This window comes from Brachycentrus maculatus, unplaced genomic scaffold (genome assembly GCF_059751285.1).
Source record: "Brachycentrus maculatus isolate JH-2025_06_01 unplaced genomic scaffold, ASM5975128v1 h1tg000329l, whole genome shotgun sequence".
NCBI classification, from domain to species: domain Eukaryota; kingdom Metazoa; phylum Arthropoda; class Insecta; order Trichoptera; family Brachycentridae; genus Brachycentrus; species Brachycentrus maculatus.
Window position 1 is genome coordinate 69,983 of NW_028281078.1, and position 19,541 is coordinate 89,523.

The 19,541-nt window shown below is 32.3% G+C and overlaps 2 protein-coding genes across 2 annotated transcripts in view; one reads left to right on the top strand and one right to left on the bottom strand.

Annotated features, from left to right (window-relative positions):
- Positions 1-1,491: 1,491 nt before the first annotated feature.
- The window catches only part of LOC148304125 (guanine nucleotide exchange factor DBS-like), a 28,317-nt gene continuing 10,267 nt past the window's right edge, over positions 1,492-19,541 (bottom strand). Inside the window, exons 2-12 of the mRNA XM_088268811.1 lie at positions 12,420-12,709; positions 9,963-10,053; positions 9,350-9,580; positions 6,901-7,034; positions 6,370-6,489; positions 5,118-5,238; positions 3,636-3,786; positions 3,342-3,496; positions 3,009-3,203; positions 2,184-2,360; positions 1,492-1,503 (exon numbers count right to left, since the gene is read on the bottom strand). Coding sequence (XP_088124937.1) covers positions 1,492-1,503; positions 2,184-2,360; positions 3,009-3,203; positions 3,342-3,496; positions 3,636-3,786; positions 5,118-5,238; positions 6,370-6,489; positions 6,901-7,034; positions 9,350-9,580; positions 9,963-10,053; positions 12,420-12,709 — 1,677 coding nt within the window. The remainder of the gene's footprint in view (positions 1,504-2,183; positions 2,361-3,008; positions 3,204-3,341; positions 3,497-3,635; positions 3,787-5,117; positions 5,239-6,369; positions 6,490-6,900; positions 7,035-9,349; positions 9,581-9,962; positions 10,054-12,419; positions 12,710-19,541) is intronic.
- LOC148304126 (E3 ubiquitin-protein ligase CCNB1IP1-like) lies at positions 3,987-5,013 on the top strand. The gene has a single exon (XM_088268809.1). It carries the CDS (start codon positions 4,073-4,075, stop codon positions 4,868-4,870), a length of 798 nt encoding a protein of 265 aa, XP_088124935.1. The 5' UTR covers positions 3,987-4,072; the 3' UTR covers positions 4,871-5,013.

Below are 19,541 nucleotides of genomic sequence, written 5' to 3' on the forward strand. Positions count from 1 at the left end.
CAATCAGCACTATGATATTCTTATAAAAATCTATCAATAAGGAAGATTTATAAATGATTAATTTTCTTATATTTCAATTGCGATAAAAAACAAACGATTCGTAACGTCATCAAGTGTGACATTTATTTTTTAAAAATCGAGAAAAAAACAAAAACAAATATTCTTGGAACCTCTGTTACCGTGGAGTTTACGTACCCTGTTGAAGCAAAATTTGAAGAAAAAATATCATGTACCTAAGTGGTGTAATCGACACGGATTTCAGGTGAGATGATCGGTGAAGGAACTCAGAGTAAAAGGGAGTTATGGTATATGGGAAAGGAAATGAAGATGGAATCGTAAGTACTGCAGTAGAAAAGGAGAATATCAGCAGTTGTTAGGGCATTCAGGGTTGCATACCTGTACTTGTAATAGCTTGAGTACGTTGTACACTCTAATATATATGACCCTATTACAAATAAATATTCACTATCAGAATAATTATTTTAGAAAATATAATATTTAGGTAATGATATACATATTATGGCTGCGAGACATGGTGCCTATCTGAAAGAGATAAGAATAGGCTGAATGCGTTTGAGATGTGGACCTATAGAAGAATGCTCGGGATATCCCGGAGAGACCACATCTCCAACGACGAGGTACTACGATTAATCGAAGAAAGAAAGCACCTACTCGCGACTATCTCCAAGAGACGCACTGAATGTATCGGTCACGTTTTAAGACAAGAGGGTTTCCTCCACATAATAAAAGAGGGGATGATCGAGGAAATAAATGCCAGAGGACGCCCATTGCTCGAATATCTAAGCGACTTTTACGAGGACATGGGCTGCTCGACGTATGAAAAGCTGAAGAGGGTTTCAGAAAATAGACTAGAATGGCGAAGGAGATGTTATCTGTTGCTACAGACCAATCCGTAGGACTGAGACCAGAGAGAGATACATATTATACAATACATAAAGGCGATGCTAATTTTTTTGGTGCTTTTTGTCTCCAAATATCTGACTGACACTGTATATCCCCCTCAACATTCCCGTGAATCCAACACTTATTTAAATGATTTTGTACTAAGTATTATTTCTGTATGTGAATGTAATTACATAGTATGGAGGGAAACAAGATTCATAAAGTATTTTTATATCTCATAGAACCATATGGAATGAGAATTGTCTGTCAGTGGGCGGAGCAAGTAGCCTTGAAATAAGAGTGGGAAGAGTCACATCTCATTCATAAATATTAACAAGTGCACAATAAAAGACAACACTAATGTCAGGGTTTCTAGATATGGTCAGTTGAAATGCCAAAAGAAAATAATCCTTTGATAATAAATGATTGTCATTACTATCCAAGGATTATTAAGGATAAATTCAATTAAAGATCAAGATAATACTGAGTCGATATGATGCATTCCCCTATGCACCATTGGGTGCGGATAAAGGTTAGAAGAAGATCGATATTTGTTTTTAACATAATACGTAAAATCAAATTGGTAACTTAAAAATTATTCTGGAAAAAACATGGTATCCAAATGAGAGCAAGTAAATTCAATTAAGTATTCCCTTTTGTCACTTCTATTTAACAAATAATATCAGCATGAAAAATGTCAAATTTATTATAAAGACAAAAAAAGTAAAATACATGCATCAGAAATATATATTAATACTGTTAAAGACCCAGCATAAGCATATTAACGAAAGACTATGGAGAGCTATATTCCATATGAAGGTATGTTCCAAACCTTCATTGTAAGTTAAATGCATAACAATACCCAATCGCTGGATATAATTAAAGGAATGACCTCTAGTAAAGACTTATGACAAGGACAACATGGCAGATTTTATTTGAAGTTGATAGCTCAATGTTGCCATCAGTTTGAATGTAAATCAGAATAAAATATTAATGTTAAAGAGACTTAAGTGTTCTAGAAAGAGAAAGAGATTCCTGCACAGCTGTCAGCTGTATACATATTTGTGTTCCCACTACATTTGAAGATGGAAGCATTGAATTTAGTCATGTCAATGCATCCAACATGGAAAAAATATTTTGAAAATTCAAATAGAATCTTCTAACAATAATAGAGAAGGTACCTACATACCATAAATCCGAAATATAGAGTAGATACTAGAAATTCATTTGTTTGAACATATACATTTTTGATCTTTTCTTGTAATGATTGGATCACTTACCTTTGCCTTAGTACCGTTGGTGAGGGTATTTTCCCTTTGGAGTGTGGGAGCTGGTGCAGGGGCGGAGGCTTGAGGGGTGACTTGCTGCACGGGGCGAGGAGGGCGTGCTACAGCTTTCTGAAGGCTTTGCCTACGGGCACCCAACATGAGCCATACATCGTCCACACGTTGCAGGACCTGTTATGAACATACAAAGCATGTAAGTTCTGTTCAAATTTCTGATTTTAGTTAGGTACCAGTTTAGGGTAATGTTAGTGGAAAAATTATTTAACCCATTTGGGAATCAAACCACGGATCTCATGCATGGTGACTTTTGTCCGAGGCATATTAACTGTGCCAAATTTAAAATTTAGAAACATATTTAATTTTTAATTTTTTTTAAATAAAAATAGAAGAGAAAAAAGTGTTTTATTTCAAATTCATACTACATTTGTATTTCTATGAGCATAAGCAGCTCATTATTAGAAATAGGTAGCAAATTGTGGTAGAGTGGGTTTGAGCCGAGAAACTCTGACTCAAGAGTCCGTGACACTAACCATGGGACCACAACCCGACACATTTAAATCATTTTAAATGTGTCGCATTGTGGTCCCGTGGTTAGTGTCGCGGACTCTTAAGTCAGAGTTTCTCGGTTCGAACTCACTCTACCACAATTTGATACCTATTTCTGATAATGAGCCGCTTAGACTCACAGAAATAGTATGAAATTGAAATATTTGTGTAAATAATAAAAACACAAATATTTCTCTTTTTGAAAAAAAAATAATGCTCCAAAGTTAAATATTTGCATTTAGATGATTTATTTAATAATATTACGAAATTTACCTGTGTTACAAGAGCTTTGGTTTCCTGAGTTGCAGATTTCATGAGCGCTTCTCTAAACTCGTGAGGCGCAGTGAGGCCAAAGTGATGAGCAGCTTCAACAAATGCTTCGAGGTTCAATAGTTCTTCTGCAGCTGTTGAAGAAGTGGTGCTACTAACAGCCAACTTTTCCACTCCTGCAGCGCACCATTGATTTGCCTGAAAAAATATGAATATATCAAATTTGCAAGCCAATAATTCGGTTAAAAAAATAAAACCGTAATTCTTTCCAGAGTAATCGAGAAAAAACAATATTAACTTTAAAAAATCACGAATGTCTATGAAATAAATGCTTACTTTATCTATTCTATCCATTAGCTCTCTTGCTTTTGCTAGTAAAAGGTGTCGTTTTTGAAATTTTTCCATTAATAGAGAATTTGTTCTTTTCAGCTCCTCGCATTTTGATTGGATACTGTCAATCGCGCTTAGAGGATTTAACATCAAGCATTCACCTAAAAAATATTTTAACAAGATTTATTTTGGATTTTTGCATGTAGTAATTTAAAATTATGTCTTAATTTTTTAAAAAAATCATTGCTTATACAGTGAATATATATTTATTATTAAGCATCTTGAAGAGCAATAACTCACCAACTTGAACAATTTCATCCGCTCGTGCAAGATCCGATGTACAAATTTTCTCAAATGCCATTGTTTCTTTTATAAGCGTATCAACGCGAGATGCAGTTTCTCCAACCTCTGTCATATCGCAAGCTGTTTTCATATGACCATCCAGAATTATCTAGGTAAATTCAAATAATGAAATGTATTAAAAAAAATATGAAATTACAATAGGAGTAAAGAGATTGTTAATTAGAATATTCATTATTGTATCCTTAAATTCTAATATATTAATTTGAATAAAAGTACTAACTTATCAAAGGTACTTATTTACAAAAGCACACCATATTATACAGCCAAAAAAAATATGTTCCATTTTTAAAATACTCTTCTCAAGAATTCAAATATGTCAAATATTATTTCATCTTCAATAAGATAAAATAGCATTTAAAATTATATTAACAATCATGGTTTTGGATATGGTATGCAACTTTAAAAAATGCAGAAAGCCATTGTCAAATATAGCATGGGTGACAAGCTGTTCTCATGCTTTTTGCGAGGAACATGGCGAAAATGAATTTGGTAAAAAAATTCAAGATATTTTGCTATGTCCAGCGTGCAATTCCCAATTGAGTGACAAATTTGATGTGGTACAAGCGGATTTGAACCCACCGGAAACATTTAAAACAATTATTTTGGCTGGGATGAAACCCGATATCATTATGGATATAGCAATGCGCGCCATGTCATTTTGGTCATATCAAATAGAAGAAGAAACTAAATACCAAGAAAATATTGGCAAACATGCCAGAGAAAGAGTTAAAGGGCTAGAGGAATTCCACAACTTAAATCTACAGCGATTGAAAACAGAGTTACAGAGCAACAAACAGAAGATTGAAAGCTTGCAAACAGAGTATAATAAACAAAAACGACAAACTGAAGAGTATGCCGTTACTATTGAAGAAAAAAATAGGAAAATTCAAAAGTTACAACATCAACTCGAGTCACAGAGACGTAGTTCAGTTCATATTAATGATATTGATGAAGAAGTACAGTTCAAAAGTAAACAAAATGTTGGCAATATTGTTGTCAACCGATTTAAGTCTCCAGTGCTACCAAATGCTGATTTTACATTTCAACCGCAGATGAATAATCTAAGGGAGCATGGAAAACCAGTATTTGATAAAAGACCACCTTTACAAAATCATCATTTTTCATTTAATCCAGTTACTCCGACAGACCAGCAACGTAATCACCACATTTGACGGCATGACGTGTGACCATTTCTGATTTGTATGAATACTTTTAAGGGAATCAATGTTATTCAAAACTGAGGTTTGTAGAGAGTGATTTATGAGGTTTTGTAAAAAAAGAAATAAGAATAATGCAATGATACACAAGTGGAATCTTTTTAGAAACGATAAAATAAATAATAATCCGGATTTTATCACAATTTACGTAATATGAATGTAAATATTTACTTAATTTCAGAAAAGAGAACACATAATTTACCTGCATTTCTTTAAAGTCCAATAAAAATGTTCTAAATAGTAACCAGTGATTTAATTTTGAAGAGTGCCTTTGCCAAAATTCATCAAATTGTCGTTCGGTTTCTTCCAATTGTACTAATAATCTGCAATGGTCAATTTATACATACATGTAAATGTCTTCTTCTTCGTCTGTGTTATAGATTTTATTTTGTATTTTGAAATCGCCAATTAGACAGATATTGCATGAATCAAAATCAAAATATGTTTTGATAAATTAATATGTATGATTTTTACAATAATGACAGCTGTTTTGCATTGGTAGAAAATTATTATTTTAGTAAATTTTACAATATTTTTGTTTTGTATGATATAACATATAAAATCATTATTTTAATTAAATAAAACCTTTTTGTAAGTGGGGTATAACTTAATTCCAAGTAAGATTAATTCAAATTACTTTTTTTGTTTGTTTTTTATTTAATTTTTATATTTAACCATCAAGAAAAGTGCAAGTGCATAAATAAAAAAAAAATATTATTTCAAAGATTCAACAAATTTAGTTACTAGAGAAGAATAATATTTCTAAGGGACATTTATAAAACAGTTTTATATTTATCTTCTACGTGTTTTATTGTTTACTACTCCACCTTCGTGGCAAAGTAGTTAGCACATTTGTCTGATGTGATGGAGGACCTGCGTTCATTTTCCAGGGGGTAAAAATAAATAAAAGTGATTTTTCACTTCAATATTTTTGTAATATCACCCTGGGCAGGGACCTTAAACACAGGACTGATCGCCTTGCCTTCACACAATTAAGAATCAAGATGACAAACTGCGTCTATATCATGCAGTGCCCTATGTACCATTGGGTGCATATGAGGGCATATTATATAAAAAAGAATTTACTGAAATCTATACACATTCAAAATACCTGTCATTAGAGAAAAATTTAATGGATTTGTATATTGTGTTAACTTTCTTTGCACAAATAATAAATAAAGTTTCATATATTTGTAATTCTATAAAAAAAGTTAGTGTAAGACATGCTAAGTGATACTAAATATAATTCTAGAAATGTGATGAAAATAATGATATTAGTAAAAAGTTAGAGTAAATTTAGTGTGGATTTTCCCTCAGAAAACTACACGGCTCATGCCTGACTGTAGTGCACCTAGTTTATCTTCAAAAGCATCAGTGCGCAAGGAAATAGAGCATCATTGGGAAAATATGGCGAGTGAATTAATTTTGATTAAACAAATGGTTTGAATGGAAACCTTTCAATAGCTGCTATGTGGCCGATTGCATTCTGCGGTTGACTCTCTTTTTTCATCTCCCCTAATATCTGTTCTCCATGAGTAGCAGCAGAGAGGATTTCTTCTTTTAACGATTCATATCTGAAATAAATATTTAAATTGAATGCGTAAATAAATATTCAAATCAATAATAAAAGATAGTTATTCCATTGGGACAGCGAATCCTATTTTAATGATTAAACAAATTCTTTAATTGTTATTTATAAACAATGTGATGTTAACTGAAACACAATATTCCCATAATCAGGTATTTTTTCAGTTCATTGCTTATGTCTATGTACATTTTGAAAATACAAATTGTAGCTGGTTTAAGCTTGCAAATGAATAACTGCATAATGCATACAGTGGGGAATGATTTTCGACAGTATTTTGTATCTCTTTACAATAGAATGGGGTTGGATAACATGATACATATTACGGTCAAGTTGTAACAATTTTTAACAACAAGTTTTACTCCGTGTATGACAGTTACAGCTTTAGCGGAATACTTACTTAGATCCCTGTGCTTGTAATAGATCCCGAGTTTGTTCCGGGTCATTCCCCAAATCACAGTCTACAATATCGCGCATAAAGTAATCCAGATGAGTTGAGACATCTCTCATAAGACCAGAAAACTTCTCCAAAGCCTAAAAGTATAAAAAATTTACATAAAATTATAATAACAATTTAATAAGAATTAAAATATATTTAATTAAGATGACATTTTGTTTGATAGTGACAAAATAAATGGGCAAGCATTATTTTTAGATTAATAAGGCACAAATACTTGATTAAAAATAAAAATATCAATAAAACATTCTCAATGTTTAGGTTTTATTGAACAATTTTCATAACAAAGTATTGTCGATCAATATATTGCGGCAGACTCGATCAAGTACTGACTACTGATGATAAACGGTCAGCCGGTTGTCAACACTGACAAGCACGTCACGTGGCCATCCCACCAAGCTGAAGGGGAGCCCTTAAAAACACCGAACGGACGGTAGATAGCCCTTACTTCCTGTTTGTCATCGCCCAGGAGGCAACTGCCACCAGCCAGCATCGTCATTCCCATTATTTAAATTCAGTGATTCCATTTCTCTGTTATAAATTGATGTTATATAGTTTAGTTAGTTTTTTACCAATCAAACTGTTTGAACCAGAATGTAATGAATAAACCACCTACAAGCCCGTAAGTCGATTATTCTTATTTAAACGCCTTTCTGAGGACATATGTGAAAGTTAAAGTGCATGGCGTGTGCGCGTTAATCCACCCCCACAGTATAATTGATTTTAATTTTCAAAAACATACGGAATTTCTACAACATACTGGGTTCCTTTAGTTACTTTGAGTAATTAGTTGATAGGTGTCGCTATTGATCGATTGGCCACATACCACAAAGGCCATGGGTAATATGATTTCAGTGCATTAAATTTGGGGAGCGTGTCTTTGTTGTTGCTGGATCCGATAGCATACGGAATGAAAACAAAAACGCATTTCTTTTCAAAATATTTTCCCCAAATTTTCATCTTAATTGAATTACAGATTTAAATTCTGCAGATGTTAGATTAAAGCACCCTTGAAGTGTTATTTTATGAAAGTGGTGATCTATAACATAAATTATCAATGTTATAATTCACCATCCAGAAATTTATAAGAAATCCAATTTCTTACGTTTTTCATTCATATACCTATTCCATGTTACCTGTAGGTACCTACTAGATTGCAATGGTATAAAAACTAAAATTGTAGTACAATTAGTAGATGTAGTGTACGATTATAGGGCTACAATTGTACATATGTATGTACAATATGCGTAGTGTTCATTTTTTAAAAAGTAAATTTCCCATCGCTATTATCATCTATAATTTTTATCTCTGGCTAATGCTATTGTCAAAATATGAAATAACCATCTTTGTATTTTCCATGGTTTATGATATGGATTTTGTTTCATTAATATTAAATGCAGATTGCGGTTTTCTTTTTTGGGTGGTGTTTGTATCAAATTGACTTTTTCCTGATAATTTGGATGACATTTCAGCGAAGATATTGAAAATTTGTGATTTGGTAAAAGATTCTCGCCAAAAAATTAAGTTTTAATTATTTTGTTTTACATTCAACTTTTTTACTCAATTATGATTGAAATGCCTGTGATTTCTTTGACAAGTTTCTAGTTTTAATTCTAATTCACAAAAAATGTGATGTTTGCAATTTAAAATATTTTCTTTTTTAGCGCTATTTGCAATCAAATATTCCAAAGGTTACAAGTTTCATCACTCATGATTTAAGTGTCTCATATTAGGTACTTAGGATTTAGTTAATTTCGGTTTTCACAGAAAGGTTAAAGTGCATTTTTTGCATTATCTGACATTATTCAATAAAGCATGTTGAAATCAGCAATATCACACAATGTTAAAGAAAACATCAGTTATTTTAAAAGTATATTTATATTTTTAACGTAGCAGTATTTTACAAGATTCGAATGTTTTATTTAATTTTATTTATTTACTATTCAAATTTAATTAACAACTCAGAGAACATGTTATCTAAACTCAAGGCTAGGGAGGATCTTGCTAGAGTCGGAGATGGTGACAGTAAGGAGCTTTCAGGGGATGAAGGATCGTAATCTTCCACTGACGACTCGGGATTGGAGGATGATGAATGGGTTGTCAGGTCTGGATCTCCGGATGGTGTGAAGAGCGGGACAAAGGAGGTCAGAATAGTAGGAGAGTGGGATTCTTCAGAGAGTGATTCGGGATTCACGGTAATCATCATCTGGGAAGTCAAAAAGGTTTAGGATTATACAATATGAAAGGAAAACTTAACAGAGGTCTTAGGTTCTATGACCTTCATTTTTTTTACTTGAAATCCCATGATAATTTATTTAAAACTTTGTAAAAAAATATTGTGTAGTTTTGATGAAAAAATAATTCACACAAAACTTTAAAATAAAGCACTTACGATTCTTTGTTGTATCCATTCAGAGTGTGAGTAAGGCAGATCCCCACCGAGGTCAGAAGTCAGTTGAGTTTTATCTATGTAATCATATAGCTCATCTATTGCGGAACAGACAATGACTTTGAACTTGAACTCTTCCTTGAACAGTTTGCTGCTGACTTCCGAGAGAGCTTTCTGTAGGAATCCAGCTGGCCTTAACACATATACAGCGTGGATCACTCCGGGAAAGTATTCCTGCAATTTTATAATAGGCAACGTATTAATTTTGAACTAAAATTTCACTTGGTAAACACCCCTACTTCTTAATTCAATTGTGACACATGTTTTGATGCATTCCACATTGTTTCAAACGTACGGTATTTAAAAAATGATGCGGAATAATATTGAAACATATTAATCATTAATGAACCAGTCATTAAAACACCTGTCCAAAAAAACGAGTAAATTCTTTGGATCTAGTAGGACATTTTTCCATTATTCAATAATCATTCGAGTGATGATTGTCGTTGCACAATTACATGAGTCGTCTAAATCTAAATTCAAGTCCTTAGGACCCATAAGGATAATACTGATCTAAAATTAAACAACTCATATATAAACAAGTGAATTAACTTACAGATATCCTAATAAGTACGGTTTTGACAGAATTCCATCGGTCCTTACGACGATCTATAATTAAATGGAAGCCCAGGTCAGCCTCTTGTAATCTGAAATAAACAATTTTACATCTTTATTTATAATTCTGTCAAATATTTATCAAAGGGATGGCATTTCAGTTGTACATATTTAAATTTATACTTTATTTTAGTATTCCACTGTAAAAAAATAATTCAAATAGCAATTTAATGAATTTAAAAATAGGGAGTTCAATGTTATTTTCGAATATTTTAATGTAATACTGTTATTGTGTGACTGGATCATGTTGGATTTTTAGGTATTTGTCACGTTTTCTGTATATCGGCCATACATTTATGTAATTATTGAAATGATATTTGTGTTCAATAAATAAACAACTTCTTCTTCTAGCCCTTATCTGCACCCAATGGTACATAAAGGACTGCATCATATAGAAGCAGTGCTATCTTGATCGTTAAATACACAAAAAAGGTGATCAACCTTGCGCTTCAGGTACCAGTACAGGGTGATATTAAATAAGACTGAAAAAACTATTACACTAAAAAATCACTAAAATTTATGTTGACCCCCTTGGGAATCGAACCTGGGACCTCCGCATAGCTAACCGCTACACTATGGAGGCGGACTAATATTTATAATAATAATAAATAATATTAATATTTTAATGTAATTAAACATAATTCTGCATTTACCTAAACATTAACAAAGCATCTAAACATAAAATAGCAGTTATCTCCATAAATGTGTGTTTTTCAGGCAGGCGATTTTTATTATTATTATTTTGGTGAATCAATAAAATAAAATGGCCATTGTGATTGCTCTCTCTTCACTTGATAATAAATGTGACAAAAATTCTTGGAGTTGATATGACAGATGTTATAAAAATTTTATATCCAAACACATTATTTATTTTAGTACATTTGTGCAATCAAAATACTAAAATATAACAATTAAACAAATTAAACATGGTTAATTTTGAATTGAAATATTTTAAACAGTCATCCAGGTGAGACACCGGAGATCCACGTTTATGTGAAATATTACATTTTAATTTATTAACTAGACATTTTTACCAAGCTCTTGTACTTGGAGAGCGACTTACACTTATCACTGATCATTCACTTTTTGTAATACCACTTAAAAGTGTTATTACACAAAGTGAACAGTGAATGATAAGGAAAGTGTTATTTTCTCTTACTTATTTATTTATTTATTAATACTGCGAATACAGATTTTTGCCTAGTACCTCTTAGACGCACGCTAAGCCTTATTTGATTTAGGAGATCAGGGCTGTCCAAAAAATTGTTAAGAATTTTATATAACAGGACCAGATCAGTAATTACCCTTCTATCACTAAGATTTATGAATTTAAGCCGCTTCATTATGCAATTATAATCTAACTCAACAATGGGTATATTTAGTTTAAAATTAATGTATCTAAGGAACTTGTGTTGTACTCCATCTACGCTGTCAGCGTGTATAGCATAATGAGGAGACCAGACTGTGGAGCTGTATTCCAATTGACTTCTAATTAAGGCAACATACAGGGACTTCAATGCATCAATAGATTTAAAATCCCTTGTTGCCCTAATTGCATTTTAGATGCTTTGTTTACCATCTCACTGATATGCGCTGCAAATGACAATTAATCATCAAAGATGACACCCAAATCTTTTATCCTCTGGACACTTGATAAGGTAATCCCGTTGATACTATATTGAAAAATGAATGGTTTTTTATTCTAAAGAATCGCATGATATGGCACTTTTCAAGATTTAGATAAAGTGCAATTCTAGAGCACCACAATTGAAGTTTATCAAGATTTTTTTGAAGAGTAAAATGATCATAATTATCATCAGGAGTTTTGATTAAAGTTTTATTAATAAAAATTGTATATCAAATGCATTATTACCACAAAGTTAATAATGCATTTGATTTACAATTTTTTTTTACTGTAATTAACACATTGTTGGCAGCGGATTTTTCATCAACCCAGACTCTAATTAGTATACTAATCACTAACTAACTAACTAACTAACTAACCATCACGCCGCTTCCCTGCAGGAGTAGGTACAGAGAATCGATGCCACTCTGTCTTTGCAAACAATCTTCGCCTCTTCTACATTCATGCATCTCCTCATAATTACCCGACGATTATTACGACTCCTGACCCGGCCGCTTTCAAGTATTTGACATACCTGATTGTGCCAGGTTTTCCTCGGTCTTTCTAAGTAACCTAATTACAACTAACCGCAAACCCGAACTGCGATCTGTACAATGTTTTTTGGTGTCTCACGCTGTATAAAAAAAAAGCAAATATAACACTTATAAGCATCCACCGCTCTCTACCAACAGTATTTAACAGGTTTTAAGCATTTCCCGCAAACAGTGTGTTAAAAGTCTTTTCTCATATACAAATATATATGTTAGTCCTTACGAGGGAACCGAGGTCAGGTACAGGAGCAATCTTTGGTATTCGTGGGCGGCGAGCTGGTGGAAGTTGGAGTGGTCCGGGAAGGTGATGAGCGGGCAGCCGTCCCGGGAGCGGCCGCCCGTCAGCAGCGCGTACTGCGGCAGCAGCAGCTCCGCCACGCCGCGCCCCTCGCCGCCGCCGCCCCCGCCGCCGCCCTCCACGCTCGACGCGTCGCCCTCCGTGTCTGGAAGGAACACAAACGGAAAATAAATCAATTTGTTAACAACACAATCGTGGGAATGAAACACCGCCACCTACAGACTGTTCATACATTATGTTTTAACATTTTGACATACAAAAAAAAGATAATAAAAGTTACTCCTGTGTAATGAAATACATACTTGGAACAGGCTGTGTATTTGCGTGATAAAAATATTTGCGTCTGAATAATTTTCATTTTACAGTTTTGATATCTCAAGAATATGGAAGTCTGGGTATTTACAGGGCTTATGACCTATCATAGACTGGTTAAGTGATCACTTTACACACGTGTAACATTAACCATTCTACCCATGATTGACAACCGCAGTACTACTACACATTTTTTTGGAACCCATACATACAAATATATCATAAATCTCATGACGCTTCATCCTTTAAAACTAAAATCGTTAATTTTTCCAGTTGAAAAAGAAATAAGCGAAAAAAAATAAAAACATGAAAAGTATCAAGTAATGAAATTCAAACATTTCTAAATGGAGTCAAATTTTTTAATCAGATTACTAAAAAAAAATAAAAAAATGTTTTTTTTTTACCTAATATATTTTTTCAGCATTAGTTAAAATAGTTGACCCAAATTTTACGAAAAAAAATGCATTAATTTCATGATATACAAAATTACAATAATGTATCCTCACTTATATGATCTAAGCCTGTTCATACCGTACAATGCAATGCTTATAATAATAAACATTATACAAGGGAGATGTATTTTACAAGCAAATTAGCATAAAACATATCATTAGAAATATAGTATGGAACAAATTAAAGGTCGAAATGTACATATTTGCGTTTTTGCAATAAAAACTATTACGATTGTAATGAGAAACCTTTATACCAAAAACAACATTATTATTTAATCGAAACCGCTATATGCAATTGTATTTAATGTTGTAGTTATGCAGTATTGTACCGTTAATTATGAATACATATTTTGTAGAGTTAATTATGAATAAATATTTTCTTCCAGTACAGCATTGGACATTGATTACAGATTGCAAATCTGGATTTATTTTGGAAAATTCGAATTTTCGGATTTCTCTGAAATTAAGTAATTGTTTGATTGTATTCGTAAACAGTTAACATTTCCATTCCGGTGCTAAAATAAAACGCGCGTGCCGGTGTTGGGTAGTCACTACACAATAAAAAATTTGCGATTTTAAATCGGAAAAATACTGACATTCATGGCTAATCCCCTTAATTAATTATAAATGAAGTAAAAAAATCAGATTTATTTGCTGAAAACATAAAAAAAAACATCCAGCAACGCTCACGGAACATAGGCCGACTCTTGTCGAAAGCTCAAGAGCTACTGACGCTAGCTCGCTAGCGAGCCAGAGAACATTCAGCTTTGAGCTCTTCACGCTTACACAGTTCAAATATGCAAGAGTGAGATGCGAATATAGTGTCGCGGTTCCCGCACACTCTTCACGCGCTATTTATACGCGAATTTGTTTCTGATTTTCACAAAATACCTCCGATGTACCCGATAAATTCTGATTATTATTAAAATTATTTTTTAAATCAATGCGTTAATATGTTATGGAGGAATACCTAAAATTTTAGCTTTGTACTTATTATATTTAAGTATAGAAAATGGTTATTATGGTTATTAGAAGCAATGTGTACAAGGTACACAACACCGGGAAGGGAGGTTTAATATCAGTATAGCCGATAGAAATTACAATGTCACCAAATCTCTCATTTATTATTACATACGTACATAAGAAGTTTCATTTCTCTCTGATGTATTCACGCGCAATTTTTCGTCATTCGAGAGGACATTGCCAACATGGTTATACATGACAATTAGTTACCCATTGTACTATACTAAGCACGCAGACAGTTTAATCCCCGGTCGAATCAGTCTGCGGATCTGCGCTAAATGAATTAATCTCCCATAATGTTGAGTACATACTCGTACTGTATGTTACTCTAATTTAGCCGTCCACACAAGGTCGGTAGACACAAAAGGGTCATGTTGCATTGTGCTCCGTGGCCACAGGATGGGCGGACAAAGGAGTTGTGAAGATGAAATGGATGACAAATAATTCAATCATATCGTGAGAATGTCTATTTTCAAATGTTGTAGTTTAACAAAATGCAGGCTCGGTTCCCGAAAAGCCCCGCAGTGTGCAGTTGACTTAATTGAATTCCCAGCAGGGGTAGGCGGAGAGAATTGAACGCCATACCAATCTGTCATTGTAAACAATCTTCGCCTCTCAGTCTTGCATTCTTCCTTTACTTTATTATTTTTTGCAGTTAATGATTTCCTGAAATATAATTAAGTATATAAAATTATTTTATTAGAATTATTTCATAATAGCTGTATTCGGCCGCGCATTGTTGTGGCTCAGTCTAATAAAATGAAAAAAATAAGAAAACATTTCTGTATGCTTAATTCCACAATACTTGTGAAGCAAAAAAAATATATTAAAAATCTATAAAAAACAATTTATTTTATATCTTATTTATAGATTTTTGTCCGCCTCCGTAGTGTAATGGTCAGCATGCTCGCCTACCGTTCTGGAGGTCCCGGGTTCGATTCCCAGGGGGGTTTAATAAATATAAGTGATTTTTTCACTCTAATATTTATTCAATATTACCCTGGACTGGTACCTGAAGCTGGAGGGCTGATCACCTTTCCTTCATGTGTAAACGATCAAGATAACATTGCGTTTATATGAAGCAGTGCCCTATGCACCATTGGGGTGCGGATAAGGGTTTAAAAAAAAAATAAGTTTCGGAAACTTTTCTTCCGTCTTCAGGTCTTAATATTAACTAAAACATAAATAATTATCTATTCTACAAATAAGGAAGAGAGATAAGTAAGGGGGAGGCGGGGTTAGTTAAGGGTCGGAGTTGGAATATAAAAGAAAAATGGAAAGCAAAGGTGAAAACAATATATTATTTATTAAATTATTATTAGAATTTAAGTTTTTGTGGATTTCATAATTTTCAAATAATTCATTTTTTGGCCTTTATGTGGAACTGGGTTTTATAATTTTAGTTTATGTGAGTGGATTTATCTTTTTGCATATTTTTTTTATTTTTTTATAATTTTTAAAGATTTTACTTAAATTAGTAATTAACAATATGCTGGTTAGATATGGGAGGGTAAAATTTTCGAGAGAATGTTATTTCAATGATAAAAAAAATAAGACACAAAAAGATCGATGTTCTTTGAAAGGTGAATAAACGACATTGTAATATTTTATAAAAAATAAAGTGTAATATTGTAAGGAGACGTAGTGGAGCATAAATTGGATTTAGCATCTTTTGAAATTGAGAAATTTTCACACAGCGTGCGAAATTTTGCGCGTAATAATGAAATTACGAACTTTTGCGAATGATTGATTATTGAGGGCGCTATGTTTTGCAAAGTTCATACTTACGTTTTCTCAAATTATATGTTTTTTAACCTTTTAATATCATGAAGTTCGTCGTTTGCGTTCAGTCAAAAGTGAAAAACGTAGTAAATACTTAATTGAAAATTAAAATCTCAGAATTTTCCAATTATAATAGAACCAAAATACGCGTTTATAATAAATAATCTTTATATATAGTATACATATATGTCTGCCTCCGTAGTGTAATAGTCAGCACGCTTGGCTACCGTTCTGGAGGTCCCGGGTTCGATTCCCAGGGGGGGGTCAAATAAATAAAAGTGATTTTTTCACTCTAATATTTATTCCATATTACCCTGGACTAGTACCTGAAGTGAAGGGCTGATCACCTTTTCTAAATATGTTAACGATCAAGATAACACTGCGTTTGTATTATGCAGTGCCCTATGCACCATTGGGTGCGGATAAGGGTTGATGAAGATATATTATGAAAGAGATTAAAAATAATGGTGGCTTATTTGGCTGTTCACAATACAGTCCTGATACTAATCATCATGTATATAAAAATTTGGATTTATTTTTCATATTTTTTATTAAAATAATGAAAAATCTTTAGTTGTCAGTTCTTTACTTTAAGTTTGGTTTTATAACGACTTTAATCTTTTATTTTAGCATTTTTATGGACTTTCAAAGACGGCTTTGATTAAATTAACAACGTAATAAATATAAATTATTATTTTTTTTGAAAAGGATTGGATATAGTAGGTACCTGTATCCTAAACTAAATATCCTTTAAAATCCATGCAACCCTCTCCTTCATTTTTTTCATGTCTACACTCTAATAGCAAAATTAATTTCAAAGTCAAGCGTGTAGCGAAATAATTTAAACATTTGCTAAAAGTTTATCCATATGTAGATAAGTTTACTTAAATATAGCTTACACACGAAGTAAACTTTGAAGTGAAGATACCATACATATGTTCATTTTCCTTTTCAAAGATTTTTATTTTACTTAACTGATTCCTTTTTTAATTTTCTCTTATCCGATTTTCGCTTTTCTTATTTTCAAAGTGTGTAGAGATGGTTTAGATATGTGAATCAGATGATTTTGAATATTAATTTAAATATTTTGGAAATGAAGCATGGAGTAAAAAAAGGTTGAAAGTATAGAGTAAAGATGCTCAAATGAGGAAATAAGGAAATATTGCAAGGCTGAGATAACCATTAAGATAGGTGTGTTTAGATGGTTTGGATATGTGAATCGAATGAGTGACAAAATGGATGGTAAAACAAATTTATGGGAGATTTGTGGCTGGTAATAGAAGCAGAGGAAGACAGAGAAAAACTTGACGTGACTAAGTATTTTAAATACTTTCGAGTATTCAGGTCAGGAATCGGAAAAATTGGCGTGTTTGTATTATATGAGTGTGGGAGTTGCGAAGATGGTTAGCAAAGACAAATTAATAAATCGTTAGTCTCTTTCTACTTATTCCTTCGGGGAAAGTAGCGTGATTAGTAGATAAGCTTTTTAAAGATTTTCAAAACTAAAAATAAAAAGTAAAAATTAATTGAAAAACGTCATTTATAAAAAAAAAACAAGTCACAAGCTTTTTATTTTTCATTAATGAATTCATTTGACTAATAATGTCGAAGTTAAGTTTATCTTAAATCTTTCACTAAATGAGAAAAGCTAAGAACTTTCACGTTTAAAGGATTAGGATATAAAAAAGGACTTAAACTAGACGTAAGGGATTAACTTGTTGAATTCAGGAGAAAATAATAGTCCTTGCAACGTTTCCAGTAAACCTTTGTGAGAATTTTAAGTGCACTTTGCCATTACTTCATTTAAAAAAAGGTTGAACGTGCAAAGATAGAGTTCCTACATAGTTCGATATCCTCCTTTCAGTGTGGTTTCTTTCATGTTAAACATTGATGTCGAACAGTTTAACGAATCACTCGGGTATGTGAAAATATATATACAACATTGTGAGTGTTTCCAAATACTTGTTCAAAAACTGGATTATCTTCAATTAAAGGAATTATTTTTCATATTATTTTCTTTTCTTTTCATCTCACCAATAGATGTCTCTAGATAAGTTCTAGTGATTCGTGAACAGTGTTTCGAAATTGGTTCATATTTATAGAAATTTTCCAATAATTTGAGTAGTGTGGTTGTCAATAATGGGTAGAATTGGTGAATGTTACATGTATGTAAAGTGATCACTTAAACCAGCGTATGACGGTCGTCACCCCGAGACCTCCATATTTTTCTTTATCTTTATCAGATGTCAAAAAATAATATGGAAAATATATTTACCATTATGTGTGTGTGTATTTTTTTGTGAACTATTCAGTATCTGATACCAGTATGAATAAATGATGAAATTTTTAATGGATTCAGCAATCATTTTGATGAAATATCTTTATATTTTCAATTTAAATTTCACTTCTTAAATACCGCTTTTTCTTTAAATCTATTATGATTTTTATGTATACAGACAATTTTGGTCCATGATTTTTCGTCGGTAACATCTATGGTTTTAGCCATAGATGTCACCGTAATAAGATTTGAATATTCAATTAAATATAATTTCAATTCGAAAGGTTATTATTAGCACGGCCCTTCATTTAACGTTTTTGTTTTATTTTCAATTACTGATTTTTTTAAATTGTGATTTCAAAATATTGTAAATTAAAATTTACGTACCCATTTTTACTCCACACACAAAAAACAAGATGATTTTTCTGTCAAGTAAGAAAGCTAGTTTTATACAAATTGAAATTAAAATTAAAGGCTACTTAATTTGAAAAAGATGAGTCTCATATTATAATCAAAACTTGGTGAAATTTAAGATTATTCACAAATATGAAAGCACATGGTCCTAGAATCACCCCCTATGATGATACTTACTCCTGTAATGAGAGTTGAAGTTGAACACTGTCTCAACTCGAGGCCCTATGCACCTAGCCAATTCGAAGATCAAGCGTTAATTTGGCTGCTTATACAATAAACGTACAAGCAGCCGAATTAACGCTTGGCAGCTTCTAGAAAATGTTATTTGGCTGTTTGTACAATAAACGTGAAACTCGCGTCTTCAAATGAAGTATTTTTAAACATAAATATTTTCAATCTCCTTATCATTCATCTTTCACTTTGTGTAATACTACTTAAATAAATGCAGCATTAAACAAAGTTAACAATGCTTTTAATATACAAAATACAAATATTTACTTCCGTTTTCCATTTAACATTTACGGAACTGGACTAACAAAAGAATTTGTTAAAAAGTTATTATGTGATTACAAGGAAACCATGTATTTTGTTCATCCGTCCGGTTTGACGCTAGCGGATGGTAAAAATAGTGAAATAAATCAAATTTATTGAAATTTTTGGTCACTGGGATGAACTGACACGCAGTCGTATATAACAGAAGAGTTATGTTTTGGAAAATATGTTCGTCATAATTTATCACACGTTTAGTCATCAATACGGAGATTCGGTGATAAATCCATTTCATTT

Bases quoted from the DNA above. Each gene is read 5' to 3' on its own strand.
- LOC148304126 (XM_088268809.1), top strand. From the start codon at position 4,073: ATGGTTTTGGATATGGTATGCAACTTTAAAAAATGCAGAAAGCCATTG.